Source organism: Harpia harpyja, chromosome 7 (assembly GCF_026419915.1).
Source record: "Harpia harpyja isolate bHarHar1 chromosome 7, bHarHar1 primary haplotype, whole genome shotgun sequence".
Lineage (NCBI taxonomy): Eukaryota > Metazoa > Chordata > Aves > Accipitriformes > Accipitridae > Harpia > Harpia harpyja.
The window spans coordinates 22,631,851-22,655,025 of record NC_068946.1 but is presented as its reverse complement, the minus strand read 5'-3'; the positions used below and the strand labels follow the sequence as shown (position 1 = coordinate 22,655,025).

Below are 23,175 nucleotides of genomic sequence, written 5' to 3'. Positions count from 1 at the left end.
AATAATATTTGTCAAACGCTGCTGCAGATATACTTGTAAATTGAGTACAATGCGCGGCACACAGAAAAGCTTATACCAGCACAAATTACATTCCTTTTTGCAAGGAAAAAAAAAAAGCAGTAGGATGAAGAGGAAATAAATAAAACTGCACTGAGCATTCATGGGCCATGTGAGAGAACTAATGCTGTGGTTTCCATGGGTTTGATTCAGGAAACCAGCTTTCAGCAGGAAGGTAAGACTCTGAGATGCTTTTCAAACCTACAGACTGGATGGCTCATTCTGTGCCTGCTGTCCTTCAAACAATCTCAGCCATCAACTACCTAGTATTTCACTTTTGAAACAACTTTCTTGGCAGTAGTTTCATGCTGGAAAATGACGTCAGCATCAAGCACAGAGAAAGTATTCTCTCTGTTGATATACTGAGTTACGAGTTAATCAGCTTAGTAACCATTCATCTTTTCTAATACACTGAATTCTAGTTTTGCAACAGCCCCTGTCAAAATATATTTTACTGCTTGATGTATTTATTAACTCTGCCTACGCTGCATATTTAAAAAGACCAAATCATGCTGCTTCTCCTCCCTCAGCAGAAAAACTGAGTCTAATACTGCAATGAGACCTCTGAAGTTGGAGAAGAGAGTGGGATTTTATCCAGTTCTGGTTTTAGCCAATCTAGTCAGAGACACTTGCCATACATTATCTTTTCCTCCAATCTATGCAATGCAGCAAAGCCTAATACTTCACAAGTATATCAAATATTATCTACTACAGACAAAAGAAAAAATAAGTTGACTCATTTCAAAACAAGTTTTGCGTATGCACTTATCAAAAGTTACCTAGAAGAAGTGTTCTAAAATTTACCTCTGACATTTCAACCACTGCTCCAGCAATTCAACAGGAGGAGGCATAACCAAGACTGTATTTAAATAACTAAGATTTCTTTGTCTTTCTGGCATTGCATAAACAGCATTAGACACATTTATGTCAGAGCCTGAACAAAGATCTTTATCGCAAAGAAAAAGATAGATCTATTCATTTGTCATGTCAACTTTCATGGCACACCATTACACCTCACAGTCCTGCCTATCTATTATTGCCTTCTGTATTTGCAATAAAAAAACCCCAAACAAACCCAAACTTTGAGTCTTTTGGCTCAAATTCTATTAGTTCCAAAAACATAATTTCATGCTATTCCCTATTTGTTACAAAAGTATAAAATAATTTCATTTAAGGTCATTTTAGTTTAACACATTTTAATGATCCATAGACCACAAAGAATCCTTCTATTCTTTTCCTTTTAGCAACATTAAGAGGCACGGCTCTGTAAAGTCACCATTTGCAACTATAGGTTTCAACCACATACCACTCTTTGAGCCACCTCATAATTACAGAGCCTAAGTAAAATTTTTAGAATAGTTTGTAGTTTAAAAAGTAGTTATAAGCCATGTGTTTTGAATTAGCTGGTGAGTGTGTCAGCAGTGTCATTTACCATACCTTATAATAAGGTCTCCTTTGATTTTTAGGTTTTCATGAAAGAAGACGACATTCTCCTACCACAACACACAGAGAAATATTTACTGGAGTTCTCTTTTAGCTAAAACTTAAGTATAGAAGCAATTTGAAATCAAAACGCCACCCACACCTAGCTCAGCAAGAAGCCTCTGCTTTTTTATAGCATGGCTTTTTCAGCCACATAGCTCCAGATGGCCAGATCTGTCACAAAGTCCTAACCCAAAAATTCTAACAAAGAGAAACAGCAAATAGGCCTCCAAGGGGGATTTCCAAAGGGCTCCAGCAATTTTCAGCAGCACAACAGCATCTCTGTCCTCTAACACAACACTGGGGTCAGGAAGAGAGAGAAACGAGGTTCCTACCCACTCACCCCGAAATGAGCATCAACTGCTAGCGCTTCATTTGAACACTAAAGATTGCACCCACAATTATATCAGGGGTAAAAACCTTGCTCTTATTGTCATAAATTCAGCTCACAAGAGCAGCTCTTCTCTTCTACCACCTTTTTGCTTTAAGCCAATATCACAAGGATCAGTATTTGTCAGCTATCGGTACTTCTTTCTGCTATCTTTTTCATTCTTCCTCTCATTTCCCTTAGCAGTCTCAATTAACAGTAATTAGTTAACACTATCTTAAACTCCCTCCGATTGCCTTTCTCATGCACTAATAGAATCAATTCCCTTCATCCCATCTTCACTGACTGTTGCTTTGATTCTGAGAGTCTCGGTCCCCAGTTTAAAAAATGTATTGCTTAATCTTGGATCGCAACTGCCATCTCATTTGCTACGTTCCAAGGAAATTAAGAAAACCTCTCTCTTCTTGACCATTCCAGTTCTTCATGAAGCAGAGCCCTGGTACCACTTCATTTCTGCTCAACTGTGTTTAAACACACTGGCAGGATACTAGAAGTCAGTGCTTATCAAAGACTATATACCATGCTAGACTAAAAAGAACAGCAGTAAAATGTAAGTTGTATATGCATTTTTAATGCAAATTTTACATAAAATGTAATTTATATTAATTTTTTCAAGTTTAATTAAGAACATCATTTAAATTCCCTTTTTTTTTTTTTTTTAATGCACAAAGTGCTTTATAACAGGGTAACAGCAAACAAATTATTTCCTCCTCTCACAACATGCATTGGGAAAACATCAGAAACAGTTTTTTGGGGGTATAAAAATTCCTTATAACCTGAGCTAGGAACAGTGGAAGCACATTCTATAAAGTGCTTTGAGGTTTTACATTGTAAATCATCACTCTCTGCTATATATGTTCCCTCTGCCCATTGAAGCTCAGTGGAAAATTCACCATTGAGGAAAAACAACCACAAGAGATTATTTATAGTATTAGCTCATAGTGCAGAATCATTTAATCTAATTGCCCTAAGGATAAAAAGTGTACTCCCATTTTCCATAATTACAAACTGTCTCGTGTTCAGCACTTTGACACACTTGAAAAGAAAAGGTTGATTAGTCTGCCAGTGGAGTGAATAAAGTAACAGCTAAATTGATGGAGCATCAGCTAGGATAGACCTTCACAGGCAAGCAGCTGCTCTTTGAAAAATGCCAATCAGGAAAAAAATAAAACAAGTTTAAACACTAGGATAAAGAGGTGTGCTAAGACAGATGGAAAGTCTTTTCTCCTATTCATATTCTCCAATTTTATTTTCATGGTGAGCATAGAAACCTGTTTTATCAACAATACTATGTAGCTAATATACACAGCAGAAGGGTACCTCCTGCGTAAGCTTCCCCACTTTGTTATTCACATTAGCAACTGTGATATTATTAGATGCAGAATAAAGCCCAAAGCTGTGTAAATCAGCCCTTTTGATTTGCAAGAAGCAGCCATAATTTATGGAAGGAAACAGAGAGAGGGGAAGAGGACAGACAAAGCCACTCTTCATTTTCAAGAGTAAAACACTTTAAAACGCAGCCTAATATTAAGCCAGAGAGATTTATTTTCTGTACCAGTAGACTGGGAATATAATATACCCTCCGATGCTCATATACACACTACAGGTTTAGCAGAAGAGTTGATTCAGGCCAACAGTCTGAGGTCTGGACAAAAAGAAGAAAACATTCTTTCTGCAAATCTTGTCTTTCTCAAAATGAAGCAGATTTCAGATGTGTCCAGTGAACTTTGCCTCAAAAACCTCCCTACAGAGAGGTCCAGCCGATGCTGCTTCCCCAAATACCATGCCTGCACAACCTCACAGCTCACCACAGCCCAGTCTGGCCCCGATCCTTTTCCCTCTCACAGAATAGCACACATTTCCCCTCCAGGCGAGGAGGAGACTTTATCACTCTTGATCACTTCCTTTTTACTGACTGACAGTCCAAAAAAAAAAAAAAGTAATTTTTTGAAAACCAACAGTGGTCTTTCCCCAGCACTGTACACAAAAGCCAAAAATGCAGCCTATGATTTTCTGCCTATTTGAACAACATCCAAGGCATCTCTTTAGAGCTGCACATTAGTATGACGGAAAACAAGAAACACCTTTTATGAGGAGCATAAGACCCAGCTGTTACATTCCTTCAGCTGGTGGAAAACAGGATCTCTGAAGCTGAGGATGACCGTGCCACTTCCTAATCCAGACTACAAAGTAAATCCTCCCTTTAAATTTTAGTAAACGCTATCAAGCCCAGTAAGCGTGTCCAGATCACATTCAATAGCTCAGTCCTGTAAGTCGGCAGTGAAATACGCCCGGTAGACTGTCAGGAAAGTGACCTGGGCAAGGGTCCAAGGTTGGGTTCTCCAAAGTAACGTAGTATGGTGGCAGAGTGGAGCAGCGGGCAGAGCTTTGGTGCTGGAGGAAACAAGCCAACAGGTCAGTCTCCTGTCCTGGTAACACACGTTAACCATGGAAAGCCCACTAGGGCATACCAAATTGAACTAACATGGACCAGTGCCAGCTGCACACACCATAAACACCTGCAGCTGCAGACAAACAACAGGTATAACTCATGACTTGGTTTGCCTACAGAAGGGAATTAAAAAACTGAACTCTCTTTTATTTGGAGCAGCTGAAGTAAATATACAGATAAACCAAGGAGGCGAGGGGGGGAGCAAATATTTCCATATCATCAGCTTTTCAGAAGAGCAGCTTGGCTTGGATTCCCCCTTGACTAGTCCCATTCCTTGACACAACATCAGCCATCTGAATGCCACATAACCATCACCTCCTCACCCATATTAATACTCAGCCCGTGGGTGTAGCATGAATGGGTAACTCCCATTTCCAAGGCACAGCATTAACCTGATGAGTTTGTAACCAAACCAGTCTCTCACCTCACATACCAGGCTGTGTTATCCAAGGCGGCCAACCAGCTCCTACACGATCACACAGAAGGACACAGCTGGGCCTCTTACAGACCTATAGCAAGTCAGTCTGCTGTAACGTGCACTGCAAGGATTTTAAGTTTCTTGGGGGAAAAGGCATTTCTGTCTACAAAAATAATACTTTTACTGGGCTGTGATATCCTTGAAGGGAAGTACAGGAAGTGTTTTCTATTGTTTTATTAAAAACCATATTTAATTAGATATAGTTCATTTCCTAAGATAAATCAGCACTTGCATGCTTGATTTAATGACTGCCTAAACCAGCCAACTCCTTACACCCAGTGGTTTTAGTGCAAAAGCATACAATGAACCTTTTTGGTAGCCATATTCTGCGTCAGAAGCTCCAGACTTTTCCTTGAACTGCAAGCCTGACTGCACTACACAACCCTATGGCCACCTGCGAGGAAAGCAGTTTCATGCCACACCAGAAATACCGGTGGCAAGAGATTGACATTTCTCCATGGACCTTCTGAAGCTTGGCAGTCCCTGAGGTTGGGATTGTAAAAATTAGGATTTATTCCATTAACAAGTGCATTCTTCAGTTCAAATGGAGTATCAAGGGGTCAGACAGCTGAACGGGACAGTAAGGAAAGAGAGGTGCAAACTGATTTGCCATGCCTGGCTTCTGTCAGAGTTTAACTAGAGGGCACAAAATTTTTAAAAATCCCAGTTTACTAATTTCATCTACATACTAGCAGATTTGAATTGCATCTCTGAGCTCTTGCATATATGTGGAAATGAAGGGTTGGTGGGACAGGGAGGAAAAGGGGGAGCAGGGGAAAACAGTCATTCCCTTTCTCCGCTGAAATATCCAGACTCTCAATATTTTACAGAAAATTGAATTAGTTTCTGTACCTAATACAGCACGTGTCTGAAAAATAGGGAAGTTTACTGGTCAAACACACATGTTTACTTCATGTCAGCTTTGACCAAATTTTACATAAGAGAAATCTTTTCTGCAGAACAAGACATGCTTTGAGTATGCTGCTGCACCGTGCAAATAGCACACTAGAAGTAAACTCTCCCAATAAAACTGTAATTCATCTTGACTCGGGTGGCTAAGCATAATACATATTCAATCAATATAAAACACTGAGAAACAATTATTCCTTATTTTTAAAACACTGGTCGTGGCTAAACACCGGTCCTTACAATTATACATAGCTATTTCAGAAAAAACAGGCCCAGAGTACAAGTTAAGTGAAATACTTAGAAGACAAGACTCTATAATCCTATCAGAGGAACAATGATCGTTATAGCTTGGCTCTTCCTGTACAGATGGGAATATACTGTTAACCGTTTTTTTCCCTTTTCTAATTTATTTTCAAAATGGGATGTATCTTCGGGCCTTATAGTTTGAGCTTGTCCAAATCAGTGGCAGAGTGCAGATGCTCCATGTAAAAATGCCAGAGACTTCTTGATCTTGCAAATGAAACCACAATAGGGCTGTACTGGTTGCAGGGTTTTCCTGAGGTAGAGGAGGGGGGGAGTGCTGCTCTTATGATTTCACATGGAAAAATGTTTAGCAAACCGGTAGTGTTCCATGTTGCTGCCTCAAAAAAACACTCCTGCTCAGCAAAAACAAAACCTTGCTTTTATTCACAGCCCTAAGAAGCATCACCCTGAAGTCAGAAGGTAGAAATATGTAATTTCCTCCTGATGCAGTGAGAGCAGAGATATAGCGAGTCAAGTTTTGGCTTCCACAATAAGCCTGCATTGCTACCACGTGCTCATGCAGAGACTTCTCTTGCTGCAAATAATTTTATTGCAGTAGTATCAATAGTCTCAGGCAAGCTTGTTCTACTCTGCTAACTGGAGAATGGAAAATAAATTTATTCCTTTATTCTAAAGTAATTAAACATGTTCCAGTACTCAGGGGAAGACGAACAGTGAAGCGTGGTGCCCAGTTTCACATACTCACTTCATAGAAGGGAACATGCTTTCAAAGGACTCATCTCACAGGACAACAGCATGCTGTAGCACAACTAAAATCCAGTATGCTGCATATACCTAAGAGCTACAGCATCTCACATAAAAAGATACATCTTGGAGTGACTTCACAGCTCTGCCTGGTGAGATGGGTAAAGAAATGTCAGCCATGCGTTAGTGCAATAAGCTGCAATGAAAGGCAACAGTTTGCCATCAGAAAAAATGCCGAGCACTCCACCAAATTCATAATACTCCTATTTCTCCAGTATTGTAATATCACATCCTCATAGCTACTTGTAAGCTAAAGTAACTTGCTAATCATCAGATTTGAAATCTAGGCTCCGTAACACAAAAGCTAGCATGCAGCTGCCCTCAAGTTTGTCAGAGACAACAGTGACAAAACTGCAAATAAAAGTAATTCAGTTATCTGGAAAACATGGGATGGGCAATGTCAACACTATGTAATTACATAGGTATGTCGCTACTTTAATCAGAGTTGTTACTGGATTTTTTAATTTTGCAAGTAACTCTTAAGTCCTCTTAAGAAACCAAGTAGTTTTAAGAAGCCTTATGCAACTTATTTTTTGCCTCCCAGCTCTCTTTTCCAAATAAAGTACCTCTCATGAACCCATGGACAAAGTAGGCACTAAAGCTTATCTGAGCTTCTGAAAGCTTGTTAGCTCAGGTACATCATCAAGCTAATGTGTCTATTCAGTCTTTAAAATGGCATTTGCTCAAGTTTGCTCAAGTTTGTGCATGAGATTTGTGAACATATATCCAAAATTTTCTTTCCATGAATGGTCAAAGGAAAAAATGAAAAGCCTTCTTCAGACTGCTCAAACACTAGCTTCAGTTCAGCCCACATGGACTATTTCCAGGGACAATGTATTTCATCTACGTCCTTGGTTGGTTTGCTGATACTCAAGAAGGATGTCAACTGCACACATTTTTTTTGTCCTTGGATATATCCTCACTAAGAATCATCTTGGAGTAATGATGATCAGTTGCAGTTTGAACTCCACACGGTTTAGCAACTAAAAATCATTTCTGTAGTACATAAAAAGGAAACTGTATATACAAGAAAAATGCAGATTTGAACTAATGTACTGCAATGACCACAATTAAACTGTCTTTGTAATTCAGACATTTGTTTGTAAACCCCAGTCCCAGCTCTCTTATCTATTCAAAACATAAGTAAAAGATTATCCAGTGTGCTAGACAGTAAATATTAAGACTGTGTATCTCCCGATTCATAACATGAAAAAGGCTGTCTTTAATCACCCAAACTACATTAACCATGATGTACCCAGAGTTGAAAAAATCAGAGCGTTTTGCATAAAGTTGCCAATAAAAAGAGATTGAATGGAAAACATTCTGCTGCTAAAGGTGGTACAAGAGCTGGAATTTTACTGAAGTTTCTTTAAGGCTTTAAACATTAGCCTTGTTTACACTGTATCTAAAATCATGACAAAGGCTCCTAGCATAGCAGATGGGCATTTCCTGGTGTGTTATAAATTGCTAAAAAAAAAAAAAAAAAAAAAGAAAAAAAAAGAAAGAAAAAAGACAACCATTAAACACAATGAGACACTTCCAATGAAACGATGACAGCTGTTCTTAATTGCAATTTGAAATCCCAGATCTTAAGAGAGTACCATGCTGCCAATTCAGGAAAGGCATAATGAAAATTCTGGTCCATGTACACACAATGCATAAAATGGGATTCCTCTCATTTCTGACAGGGCCTCTACCTGCCTTCACTTTTCAGTCTGCATCTAAGAAGTGAAACACAGCAGTGTCACCTTTATAAGTACTTATTCTTTTCAGTGTGCAAAAAGTCCCAAAATTCTAATGAAAAGAAAAATGAAACTATCAGAGCCTTTTTTACAAATCAAGTTACATTTAAAGCCACACAAAGTGTTCAGAAATGTTTTTATTTCCAAGTCCTACCATAACATCAGTCAATTTTCTAATCAGAAGAACTTCGTTTTGTTAAGCAGCACAAAAAAGGCTAGTCTTAGTTTTAGCTTAGATGTACAAATTTAGAGCTGGAAGGAGAACTATTTGAAATGTTGAGAAGAGACAAAGAGCAGTTATGTATTGACAAATTTGGAGAACTGCATTACAAAACTGAAAAATTACTGCAGGTCCTTTCCTTTATTTAATTAAGTGCCCACTTCATTCACAAAATTCAGTCATGCTGAATGGATTCCCAAGCCTTTTGTGTATATTAGAGGGATTCTACTTTATGTGACAATGTGAATTAATTTTAAAAAAATCTCAGCATTTTATGTCCTAAAAATATCAATGGCATAATATGAACACTAGCCAGAACATTCCAGTTCCAGGAAAATGAGAGAAATGGGATCTGGCAAAAAAGTTAAGTTTAGACTACTGGAGCATTAACATACATCTCTAACTAGCCAACATATATTGAGGCTTTTTTTTAACTTTTTTTTTAAATTATCTTTGCTCTAACAGTCTAGCCAAACCCCAAACTTTTTTATGCTTACAAATAAACACAGACTATAACAAATACACTCACATGCAAAAAAAGAAGAGAGAGAGATCGTCACAGATAACTAAAAACATTTGACTCTTGGTCTCCAACATGAGTGAAGTCAAATGTGAAAGTATGCTGTGTACAGAGGTAGGAGTAAATATTTGAAACCAGTTCTGAAAACAAAGTTATTTTGTTGAGGCTCTAAGCCAGCAGTTAATTCATGAAGGATGCCCCAGGATTATTTTCCTTCGTACACCATGACGACAATCAGAGTTACAGAAGCATCTGGAACAGATCTCGAGGTAAGTGCTTCCCTTTCAAACTCACTATGTTTTAAAGGTACCCAATTCTTGCATTTTTGCAAGCTTCTTCAAAAAGTCCACTGGACATGTGAATGTTGGCTAGGACCACGCACAGCTCTCCAAATGAGAAACTGATGGATGAGCAGGCTCTACCAGAGCCAGGTGGGTCCTGCCCAGAGAGGGGGGCCTCTGGCAGTGGGACTTCAGGAGCTGTGACTGACAGTACTGCCAGCTGGTATGGCTGTGGAGACCGAAATCATTTGCGAGCCAGTGGATATGGTGCTTTTGAATAATTTTGTCACAGCGGCATACACTGCTGTAGCTTCTGAGAGACGGAGAGATGCTGGAGGGCGAGACCAGAGGCAGAGTCCTCTCTGCCTCCTGTGGTATTTTGGGAGACAGTTTTGTCTTGATGCTTTTTACATCCCCTGTAGTCTATATATGCTCCTTCCTAGCCCAGGAAGTGTTTAAATGCCACAACAGCACAAAAATCCACCTGGACTCCACAGCGCCAGGTGTCTGGGCGAGCCTGTGTGCAGGCAGCTCTGGCAGCTCCACCCCACCGGCACTACAGCTCTGCGGCTACACACAGCATCATACATTTTCATGTTAGGAATCCCATGTCCTTACAGAAGAATGACAGCACCGGTGCCATACAAAAAGAATTTAAAGGGCCTTTTCATTTCTTAATTTAGGCAGCACTACTTAGAGGACCGACAGACAGGCTCATTCCAGTGAACTGTGGAATCCAGTCTAAATGTCACTCCAGACCATTTTAAAAATTAAAATAAAGCACAACTTCATCTATACACTGCTTTTCCAGGCTGTTTAGACTTCCTGGGTGTCGGGTGCATTTTTTGAGCCTCCTTACAACCACATGTCCTGCTATAAACCAGTTCCTGTATCATGCATTACTACAAAATTTCATGCAGTCTAATACCGGCAGCAAACAAGCAACTACTGTTCTTGTCAATAAGACTACATTCACCTCTGAAGCACTGGGGTGAGATTGCTGCATTACATGCTATCCAAACCAACTAAAATAGCCCTGCTCAAATTTCAGGAAAAAGCTAAATTTATTGTTGTATGCGAGAGAATCCTTGCTTTATACCCTAAGCCTTCAAGTTCACAGATCACTTCCAAAATGCTCTTCAGAGAGCCACACAGCCATTTCAATATGGCCACATCACAACTGCCTTCCTGAAAACTCTGTTTTCCCAGAAGGACTTCTGAGGTCTCCTACCAGGTGTAAAATTTAGCAAACTGGGCATCCCATGGGTGGTAGGCCAGCAGCCTGCAATAGAAGAGGCTCTTCTCAGGCATCAAGTCCTTCTGACTCTTGAAGCAAGTGTGATGCTTCATCCCCTTTTCATCTATATGCTTGAGGGATTTACATTCATGGATATGCCATATCCAGTACTGCCTCACTATAGAGGTTAAGAGAGTAATAAGCCTGACCCCTTCCAAAATAAGACTTCAATATTCTCTGTAGGGTTTTTTTTTCCCCCCTTCTTCTTTCAGCTCATTTGTAGCATGGGTTTAACAATTAGGTACTGGCAGTCCTACCTAATCGCTATTTATAATTTCTGTCAGCTACAGATGTTCCCTCCCTGCCCAGCAGTTAATTTTGTGAACTAACCTCTGAAGTGATCATCTTCCCTCGACTATAAATGTCTTCTGAAAGAGGCATTCTGCTGAGCCACGTCAACAAGTTCAAAGACTGAGTCTCTGGAGAAGTCAGGAATTATTAGGAATAAGAAAAAAAGTCTGTAAAAAGGGGATACTACAAGGTGAACAAAACCGGGGGGGGGGGGGGGGGGGGGGGGGGGGAGAGATTTAAAACAAAAAAAACCACCCCAGAAACCAATCCAAAATGAAACCAAATGAAGATGAGGAAAGGACAAACTGAAAAGGAAATGTTAAAATAAACATACTGGGGCAACAAAGGACATTAAACTATGGCACAGGCTCTCACCCCACCATCCCCCTTCTTCAACAAATAACAATAGCTACTGTGTATCTTAAAACTCTGCTACCTACTGGGAAAAGCTTAGTTTTACATATAGGCAAAAACTATCCTTCACAGCTGGGGCTTTATCATACACTTCAGACAAAAATATTTGCTTTAAGTCAAGGAGGAAAAAGAGTTTCTGTAACCTTGGTGTTTCCTAAGACATGCAATCCTGGAATACCAGAAAAAAAAGCCAGAAGCAAAAATATAACCTCTATATTCACTGCTTACATTGGCTCAAAACTTGAAAAGGAAACAGCAAATTGTATCTCTTGTCAGAGTAATTGCAGATATCTGCGGGATAATGATTTATCCCAATAATTATTAATATGATGATCACTGAAATGGGGAACATTAATAAGTTCCTCATTCTTGCATTTCAATAGGCATCAGGTTGATAACTTTGTGCTTGTATCCTATATAAAGGCAAGCTGGTTTTCAGGAGGCGCCTGTAAAAGTTTTAAGTCTCTCTAAATTTGAAAGCTTTTAAAGCAAAGCTATTGTCTCTTCAGAAATGTTTGACTTAAAAAACTAAAAACAAGTAAATAAAATACACAGCAAAATTGCCTAAGTGGAATTCAATAGATGTCTGATAAAAGCCTTCTCCAGATATTTTCCTGCTGTCTCAGTTATTCACCATAAATACTTCAGTGCATAGCTAATAAAATGCACATTGACTCTGAACTCTTACTTGCTTGTAGCTTGCCGTTAGGAGTACAGTTGCCACTTTCCATTTTGTCCCTCAACTTAAAGTAATCTGTGGTTCTTCTAAAGTGAGCAGGTAAGGTGTTTCAGAACATAAAGGGGAGCAAAAAGCAACATGCCACACTACCTCCCAGACTGAGAGCAGCTAGTAGCCAGGAGCCAATGTTAAGGTGGGAAATGCAAGAAAACACCTACTCTGCAATCCCTTAAAGCAAATCTGTTACTGGTAGGAAAGTGATACGGCATGATGGTTACAAATAAATGGTACAATAAGCTATTTATTTCCTACTGCCTTCACTTCAAAGATGCCAGCAGCTGCCTTTGCCACTGGTGGAAGTCAATGTAAATTAGCAAGATAGACAGCTTGGTTCTCTCTCACGTCTAGCTTACCCACAAGGTAAGCAAAACAGCAATTACATCAGCTGAAAGAGTAATTACATCAACTGAAAGAGCAGAACAGAAGTGTAAGGACTGCACAAATCAAGCAGCAAACTGTTTGAACACTGAAATGTCATACTCTGCCCTGTCAAGTCAGAGACAAGTTTGATCCTGCTTTGCAGATAAGGACAAAACCAGCAAGATTAACAAAACATTGAAAAAAAAATTAAAAAGCTTGGTAAACTTCCTATTATAGCTATGCAAATAGCCACAGACTATGAAAACAAGCATTCCAGGAGACCTAGAAAAGTAACACTTTATTACATGGTGCCACAACAACAGTGGTGTATTTGGAGAGGCATGAACTATTAAAATAAAATCTCTTCGGTCAAATTTGATCAGGTATAACACTATCCAAAACCACCTGACAAACTTTCTCCCAGAAATTCAGTTTGGCTGCCCATTCAAAGCGTGTCCGTGGCTTTACTCTAGTTTCCAAAGATCATTTAAAAGAGCAAAAAAAACCCCACCACACCTGCCCAAGCCCTGCAATTAAGTATTAACTAGCGTCACTGAAAGCATCGGTCACTCTCACAGACGCTCTTGAAGAAACACACAGCAGATGACTAGGTGTTCACTCCCCTCCTCTTTCAGATTAGAGCTAAGAAAACACATGAACAGATTTTTCACTTCCCTAAGTTTATGTTTCCTTCAATGACCACATATATGTAAAAAAAATCTCTAGGTATGGATTTCCTTCATGTCATTATATACTTCTCTCTCTCTTTCCTCCCATTTTCATTTGCTCACCAAGCCTGCTATTTTACTGGGACAGTTAATTTTCTCAAGCACATCATCCCTATACCAATCCATCACATTGAAACACTTGCATGTACCTCCAGCATAGACAAAAAGTCCTTATAAATGGTCAAGAGTTTTGCTTTGCTCAGGATTATGCAATAGGAACCAAAAGTCTTTTCCCAAAGCACACTTAAATGGTCCAGTGGGCTTACCCACAATCAATTCTTCTGAAGAGGCCATGGCTCAAAGGAGATTTACACATCAAAGAAAAATAAGTATATACATCTCCACAAATCAATGTGGGGTTTTTTATCCCCACGTCAGAAGAAATACCACAAATTGCAATTTGTCTCACAGCATCTCTTCATTAAAGTTCCTGAGCAACTAAAAAAAAAAACCACCCTGAAGATTGCAAGGTCTCTGTGGAAGTGTCACAACCTCCCCAGATATGCCTGAACCCTGCTTTTAACAGTGGCCTGCTACTCCCAGATCAGTCAGTCCTAGAATTAGCTGCAAGCTCCAAGGCTAGGATGGTGCTGGCTCTGTTCCAAACCCAGTTCTTGGCCTGTACTGACCAGCGTGGTAGGCAACCACCCCACCGGTGAACAGCCTAGGCTTGGCTGCAGCAGGACTATACGGCCGCCCTGTAAGCTCACCTCACGGCCTGTTAACCAGCATTCAAGCACCAGCTCTATGTTCCCAGAGTGAACAACTGGACTGGCATGAATCCTTAGGCTACAGCACAAGGCACTATACATTAAAGGGGATGAAAAGTTGTTTAGGCTTGTCAGAGATGGCGTAAGGCAGCCTACATAGCACTTATTTTACATGTCTACAATATTTGAAAATATCTTTTACAGATGGTGAGAAGTTTACTGATATTAGCAGAGACAAAAGTGGCTTTCTTGATTCTGCAGTTCTCGTAAGCATCCACAGACAGGTAGGAAGGGAAGCAAGGTCACCATAAAGTAAGATCATTTTATATTTCGACAGTTTGAAAAGAAAACACTGTATCTGTAAAAGAAACCATAACAAAGATTATTTCCTAATGCTGTATTTTTAAAGGCACTTTGTCTACTTAGCAGGTATCAGAAGACAAACTTTTCATAGAGAAGCAATACCAAATAAAGAAAATTTGTGGAGAGATTATATCTGTCCAAGACTAATTTGTCTTATACTTTTCATGACTTGACGCTCTATCCAAACTTGCACGGAAAATCTATTACTACCATGCAGTCGAGATCTCCTGACTTAAGTTAAAATTCAACATTTTCTCACTTCAATCTACTGCTCTTAAACTGGATTTCTAGTGTTTGGACTCCAGAAGTTCTTGTTCTGAGATGGCAGCCTGACCGTACAATTATTGTGATGAATGATGTTTATGAAACTTTTCTCTACCGAGTTAAGACTCTCATAATACATACAAGAATGACTGTTGAACATATCTATTCCGGAAAACCATCTCTCAAGAGAGATGGAAAAATGTGGAGATCAATATATTAATATGTACTTGATTCAACATGTAACCAAGTACATAGTACTGACTTTCAGAATGTCAGACAAACTTTCACTCCTAGATTTTATTTTTAAAATTCTCCATCATATAACAGCAAATTTTATGCAGCTGAACAAAGTTAGCAGAGCAGAAAGTTCTTTTAGCAAGCAACTGTGTTAATTTAGCAAGCAATTGTGCTTGCTAAACGAAACTGTGAAGAAAGAAAACCTGAACATAGCCAGAGTTCAGATCGAAGAGGGCCAAGAACTACCAGAAGCTTATTCGATCTGATTAATTGGCTGTTTGCATTTCAGCCAATGTATCTGGAAGCCACAGATGAAGTGTGAAGGCAAAAAATTAATCAGAACAAAATAACTTCCAGAACTCTTTCCACACATAATTTCCTTTTAACCTAAAAGCTAACACTGAAGGAAGATGCATAAATTCATGGTCACGTTTAGACACTTATCCGATCACTGATCACTCAAGTCAGTCTCCTGAATATGTGACTGCAAAGTCAGGTGGCAACCTCACAACACACTGGAAACACTTCTCTACCCCAGCGTCACGCCGAGGAGAGGAACAGCTGGCTTTAATCTCACCACTATGGTGTCTGACAAGATAAAACAATTACTGCAACATACAGATCTTGCAGACCAAGTACCTCATTTCAGCCATACCACCTACACCTGTGATCAAAGTCTTGTCCTATAAGGGACAGGGCTTAACCATGTTCCATTACTCTCAATAATTCTGACCAGGCCCAAATAACACGGGTCCTGTCAGTTCTCTATAACCACAAGGCAAGGCCTTTGACTTCTTTGCAATATGCACCCCTGTAGAGGAATTACAGAAGGTGAATGGAAGTCAGAATAAGAGGTTATACCTACTTCCCAGTCTTCTATTTCTAAACTTAGACTTGGAATTTACATCATATGCAAATCATATTTTGCAGTATTATATGTCTGTATATACACTATATATTTTAGCCTTAAAATTTGCATTATATATTTATGGCACTCTGGCTGCCCTCTTGTAATGGGCTCATTTCCATCCAGCACAGAGGAGAGGAGACCAAGCTTTTATTTTTCTACAGTTACTATTCAGACATATCCAGTATGTTTCTGCATTCATCATGAGGGCTTTTTCATTTTTTGCATTGTGCAAAGAGAAATTAAGAGTTTCAGATATCAAAAGTAGCACTACATGACTCAAACGTATTTAACACCTAGAGGCTTTCACAAGGCAATCTGGACTTAAAGAAACAGATTTCCTTGAAAACAGACTACTTACTTTACAATACAGTAATAAAGGCTACTGCTAATAATTACAGGAAAATGTTCTGAAATGCACATACCAGGATCTAAATACATGAAACAGAAAGAGTAACTCATCTTGACTTCTCTTTAAAATAAGGATGAACTAATGAAAATTCATTTCGGGGGAGTGGTGGTGGGATTTTTGTTTGCTTTAATCAACAACAGACCTTTTGAGGAGACACACAGCTGGTACCATCTGCTTCAGGACAGAATGAAAACTAAAACTTCTTCACTGTACTTACATGTGAGGACTGAGTTCATAAAAGTTTCGGTTTCTGTACTCTTCCACTTTCTCTGGAGTATAAATGGGTAGAGGTCTGTAGGGGTTTATTGATATCACCACGCTGCCAATGTATGTCTGTTGAAGGAAAACAAAAAAATTACCATGGATTTTTCTTTTTAACATACTATTGCAGTTTATATATTATTCTCCCATTTAATACTTATGCAAAAACACACACAAAAAGCCTAATTGTAGCAATGAATAAACATGTACATACACTCTGAAACACCTTTTAGATCTCTCTCAACAATCGCTGTTGGGTACCAAGTAGCTATTTCTACACAACTGAAGGCCTCTTACGAACACTTTTTAAAAGAAAGCCCAATTGTACAATATTTCTGTGACTAATTCAGCTGGGGGAGGGAAAGGAAAAAAGACACAGATGTTCACGAAGAACCGACTCCATCTGCATGGCAAATGTCACACGAGCTTTGCTGTAGCCCTTGGGCACTCACACAAAACCCCGTAAAGGCAAGGCCAGAGTTGGACTGCACTCCCTCACCCAAGGAGGAGCTCTGCGCCATCTCTTCAAAGCCTTGGGCACAGAACAGCTTCACAGAGAAGAAACCTGAAGGCTAATAGCCTCTGACAGGTTACTGTCAAAGGAGAGATTTACTGTCGGGATTCAAGTCAGCTGAAGTCCTGTCGTGGTTCCTCAGCAGACGTTAAGAGTAATTTTGATTTCCAGATTCTAAACATACTTGCCATTACCCTTGGAAAGCAGAGTAATGCGTTGTTTTACTCTGTTAGGTCCTGTTCACTACCGAGCTGAATGAAGACCGATACTGTACACCATGATTACCATGTCGGCACACACCACAATCAGCCTGCCTTCATCAAGCCTACTGCCGGGTGCCCCACAGCTCTCTATACCTCCCTCCAGCTGCAAGGGCTGCATTCAAATACACCCGAGTGGCAAAAAATGCCAAACCCCATTCTACCCTGCCTGCAGATACTGATCAAAGATTAATTAAAACCCAAGTGTTTGGTATCTCTTTCCACAACCATGAAATAAATAAATAACACCTGGTGAAACACAATTTTCCAATAACCAGGGACTCCCTGGGAGGTGTAAACGCTGTACACAAAAGCCACAGGTTCCCGTTATTTGGATTACATTTGCTACTAACTACAGAAGAAAAACAATGGGGTTTACATAGTTTTTAAATGGCTTCTTTGCAGCGATACCTTAGTACCTTGCAATCACTATTTGGATTTCTCCCCACAATTCTTCTTCCAGGGAAGTGCTGTAATATGCATTTTTAAATGGGAACAGAGGCACAAGGAGCCCGAGCTACTCACCAACAGGTTCAGCAGAGCACTGAAGTACCTCCAGAGCTACAGTCACAAATTAAAAGTATTAATTGCTGCAACCCTTCCCTATCTAACTTTCATGTCTAAAGCAATTTTCTGCTAAATGCTAACCAAATTTGGTCCTAAGCAGAAAGCTAAGAAAGCAAGATTTCCCATTTTCCACAGCATTCACATGCACAGGCAAGCTGTGAACTCGCATGGCATTTTCTGTCCCATTTAAAACAGAGTTGAACAAACTAGACTGCAGTGATAACACAAGTAGCATGAGGCTTCCAGAGACTCTCATAGTTGGTCCTTGCACTGTTTACTACACACAGAATGAAACAGAAGCAGCCACTGCTGACAATTCGGTGTACAACTGCTGCTATGATGAAACACAATACTTCACTAATTGGACTCAAGACTCACCATTTCTAAACAACGCATACTTTCTCCTCTCCTTTGGAACTGGCCAGAAACCTTCTCCAAAACATTTCCCTCCATGCATCTGAGCCCAGAACACACCAAATACCCTAGAAACAGGATGGTTTCACACCAAGAGCCCATGCAGAGTGCTGCGAGGGGGAGCAAGCCTGCAGGTGCCCCACATCTTGGCAGCCAGGCTGCAACTCAAAAGAGGGACAACTCCAATCTGCCTTGCACTGCAACCTGGGAGGGAAGTGCCCCCAAAGGCATTCAGATACAGTCTGTTGAGAAAATCCCAAAATAATTAAGATTTTTGATTCTTTCAAACACATGCTGCAGTGTGTGCTTAGATATATTTTCTTCAAATTAAAAAAAAAAAAAGTTCTAGTTTTGTGGTTATCCTCCCCCTAAGGAGGAAAGTGTTTTCCATCTATGTCTAATCTCTTTGGCTGAACAAGAAGAAAATGCAAAAATTGCCTTTCTACAGCGTTTACTTTGCTCTCTCAACACAAAGCAATGTAGCTTTGGCAATTTGCAAGCCTACAGATTCATGGTAAGAATAACAGATACTCAAGAGTAAGAAGCTTTCTAGTCTTCACAAGTGCATGGATACCCCAGTTAGGACTCCTTCCTGATTAAACATTAATATATCAACTTGTTTCCTCCTAAATCGTAAGAATTTGTGAATTCAGCCTGTTGTGAAATCAGTGCTGGAAAGTATCAGCAGAAGAGAGATGAAGGCCAGATCTTGAAGATTATACTTTGAAATAGGAATTCTTTGCAACTCAAAGACTTTCCCTTTTCAGCTATTCTGCTACCATAATAGCATACAATTTAATTGCTAAGTTCCTTGAAGTACCCTGAGAAGCCAAGGTAAAGAAAGATGAGCAAAAGTGAAAACCTTGATTTTTAATTTTGAATACAGGCGTTCAAATGAGATTTATTTAGAACCATCTCTTCATAGCTAAGTATTGCTTAGATGATATATTTTGGGAATTCAAGTCAGCTGTTTATTGTCAGGCATGAACAAATACAGACCATTTCCTAAAATACCAATATTTCAAAAGGTCAAATGACTATATAGAAACAAAGACATACTCATGTCCATTTTAAACACCAAGCCAAAGCATGCCAAGAAATCATTGTTTTTGCTGCAAAACTGCTTACAAGAACTAATACATTTCCTCTTCTAAAAATGCCAATATCTCAAAGCTGATGCCTAATAGCTACTTGCTACTGGTGGTCTGTGAGATTCCACATAATGGGGATAAACAGATCCGGAAAATAGCTTTCCCACATAGCATCTGCCTTCCCACCAGAACTCTATTATAAACAAACAAAATAAATGGCTTAAATCCTTGAGCAAGCGACAAACACAGAGACATTCCAGTGCTGAAAGAACGCCCCAGAGTAGTGGGAGACCATACCGTGGCACCCCAGGGACTAAAGAGATCCTTCATTTTCCCTGTTTAAGGAAAAAATAAAACCCCAGAGGAATGTCCTCATGGTGATGAACGCACAGAATGCAGTCAGGAGATTTGATTTCTTTCTTGGCTTTGACATGGTCTCATTATGCAAGTTTGGACAAGATCTGTTGTGTCCTCAAGTTTTGCTAACTAGAGACTCTTGATAACACTCCTTCCTCCAAATTTCTCCTTTATTGCAATAACTCGAAAAGGCAAATTCTGCCTCCTTTGGTGTGTTTTTCCAGAACCCAAACCAAAAGGACTCTCACTCGTTGTTTGTCAGTGCATCTATCATGTAGCACGGCAACACTGTAATGGGCTAACATTTCATCTGCAGAAAAAAGTATTCAAATCTCTATCAGGTCAAATGACAACACATTCTGCATTCTCCACCAAAACAACACGTACAACTCATTCCTGTTCCATAAAGGGTTTAACGCCCCAAGCTGGAAGAAAATTCTAAATCACAATTCAACTGGAAAAGCTGATAATATTTGTTACACACCACTTCTAAGTACTGTTGGGAATGCAATGACCAAGACACTTTGATGCCTGATTTTCTCCCCCTAGGACTGAAAGCCAACATAACCACTTGGGGCAAGATATTACTGCTACTTCAAGCTTATATGTGCCTTGCAAGGCCTTCTGTGTCTTTCTAACCCAACCAGCTTTAAGATTGGCTTAAGAAGAGGCCCGAAATAGCACGACGATGTGAGGCTCCTGTTGCTTGGGAGAAACTACAGGCAGCAGCCTCTTCTCAGCCAAGCGCTGGGGAAAGCTATTGCTAGAATCTGGCAAACTGCCTGAAATGCCTGTGGACCTTTTCAACCGAGAGGTTGCAAAAAGCTCACAGAGAGCCCGGCAGAAGGTCCCAATGCACCTCTGCATCCAGGATGCACGAGCACTGCGGTAAAATCTGATACACAGGGAAGAGGCACTACAGGCCCCCTTGAGAAGGGAAGCTTTTAGAAGACCACTAGTAGAGCTTATGGGAGAACATTTCACGCTGTGGGACACAGTATATTAACAAAGCTATTTTTCCTCCTGGCAAAGTTAGTCTTGCAACACCCCAAGGGCCCAGAAGAGAGAAGATTGCAGCTGCAGAAGCCAGGGAACATTATTGACAGCAGTTGAGGCTGCAGCACAGGAGCTGCAAAGCTGGGGCTATCATTAACAGCCTGCTCCGTATCTTTAAATGCTTTTCTGGATCTGTGACATCCTCTACAAAGCAACCTTTGCTTGATCTACTGTGGTTCTGGATCTTGCCAGCTCATAAGCACGTGTGCCACTGCATGCTCAGAACAGCTGAGGCCAAGGAGATGGCAGATGCAGAGGAAGCCTGTATTTACATGTTCTCAGTTTTCTGAACTGCCTCAAACTCAAACAGAACCTGGCAAACTTAACATTGCAGTGTTGCTCCATAATGAAGTTTCTCATTTCAATAAACATTAGCAACTAGATCAGTACCTTATTAAAATATCACTTCTTATTTGAACAATCATGCTGTGTGCTTAAATTTGTTTGTCATTGTGGTTGGCCACAATAAAATAGCCAAATGCACCCTGCTTCTGGTCTATTGTGTTTTTCAGGTCTGAAACACTCACAAAGTTGCAAGACACTATGTTTGAAAAGAACAAGGAAAAGATTAACATCGAGACTAAAAGCAAAACCACCTTAGACCATTATTACTATTTCTGGGGCTTTGATTTACTGTATTGCTGTGTATAGCAATGTAGGTGTTTGTATTGTTTGGTGGAGAGGGATGGGCTGGGTACGTGAAAAACACAAACAAACAAACTAGGATTTCATCCTGTAATACTCCAGGGTTTGCCTACACCGTTTCATGACAGCACATAGAAAATAAACTCTACCTGTGATCCAAGCCATGCAGCTGCACTTTGTGTTGAGCCAACGCCTCCTGCTCCAGTGAGCCTGAAGCATGAGCAGAGCCTCCGAGTACCATCTGCAAGCAACTATGCAGGCTCAACCCCAGGATCCCAAAGAGCAATGATCAAGTGGAAAGAACAGGAACTAACAAAGTTTGATTTCCTTGAACAGGAGCTTCTGTGTGAATTTTCCCATATCCAGTAAGGGTTGGACTCACACAGCATCACACGGCATGAGTCCTTAGCAAAAGAAACTTCTGTGCTTCAACTCCTCTCATTATATTTCCCAGCAAATACAGCATCTCTACAAAGTTCCTGATCAGCTCTAAAGAGGCTGCAATAATCAGCAGGTTGCTAAAGATAAGAAAGCCTTTTTCCACTCCCCTCACTGGAAGGAAAGACAATGCTAAAAATTTACTTTTCCAAAAGTTAGTCTGCAGTAAACTGAAAATACAAACCAGACTCTCATATGTAGTTTTTCCCTCTCTCTCTCTCCCCCCCCCCCAATATACAGAGAAACCTCTCCTTCTCCTTGATACTATTTTTCACTGTAGTTTCGATGGAGTCCTTTCTAATTATGCTTGTACGAGTGAAGAAATATAATACTGCATTTCTGAACAAACACAGCCTATTTCCCATGATGATTAAAACTCTCTTGGTCAAGACCACCCTCTTGGACATAGCATTTTTGCCCCAGAAATCTAGTGGACAAAGTCTGTATGTTGCAATAGAAAAAAAAAAAAAACAATCCTGGTAAGCTATTATATATGCTTAATGCAGTTATTAATCATGATAGGCAGCCTTGTAAAACCTGGACAGGACAGTAAAGACTGTAAAGAAAACTACATAGAAGAGCACTGAGTTCCTGAAATTGGGCTGGGGGGAGCAGAAATCAAGCCAAAGAAGAAAACTGAGGCAACAGTATCCACAGTTCAACAGTTCAAGCAAAACCATCTTATTGCTAGAGGAGACAAAATTCAGCATTAGTATGTATCAGTGTCACGTACCAAATATGTTGATGGATGATACAATAACTCAAGAAACAAAGCTCAAACAGGTAACACAAAGGTAGAAGCACACATCTATACCCCAAAGCAAACAATCACGACACAGGCAACCTATGTCAGAAAAGATACCACCACTGCTAAAATATTCTTCAATACGGGCTTGATCCTGCAAGTCACTGTGCAAACAGCAGGGGTCTGAACAAGCTACAGGTAACCCGCACGAGCCAGGATCATGCCCTTAATCGTACTGTAACCTGTTTTAGATCCGAGCCCTGAAGTAAGAGCAGAGGGCTTGCCAGGGAAAGACACCCACATGGCAAGTTGAAGCGAGTCCTTAAAGGGGATGCATGTGCACAGATTATCAGGTTTCTCTTCCGAGTTTCTCGAGGGCACAGAAATCTCTCTGCTGCTCAGTGAATATTGCTGCTAACCTCGCGATCATTATGACAGACTCTAATGTTATTATTAACAAAGCAGACTAATCACCTCAGCCATCCGCCTCTCTGACTACATTGGGATG

The 23,175-nt window shown here is 40.1% G+C and overlaps 1 protein-coding gene across 4 annotated transcripts in view; it reads right to left on the bottom strand.

Annotated features, from left to right (window-relative positions):
• Positions 1-23,175, bottom strand: part of MYO1B (myosin IB) — a 114,723-nt gene that overhangs the window by 66,686 nt on the left and 24,862 nt on the right. For all 4 annotated transcript variants that reach the window (XM_052791739.1, XM_052791741.1, XM_052791740.1 and 1 more), the window contains exon 3: positions 16,537-16,652. In XM_052791739.1, coding sequence (XP_052647699.1) covers positions 16,537-16,652 — 116 coding nt within the window. The remainder of the gene's footprint in view (positions 1-16,536; positions 16,653-23,175) is intronic.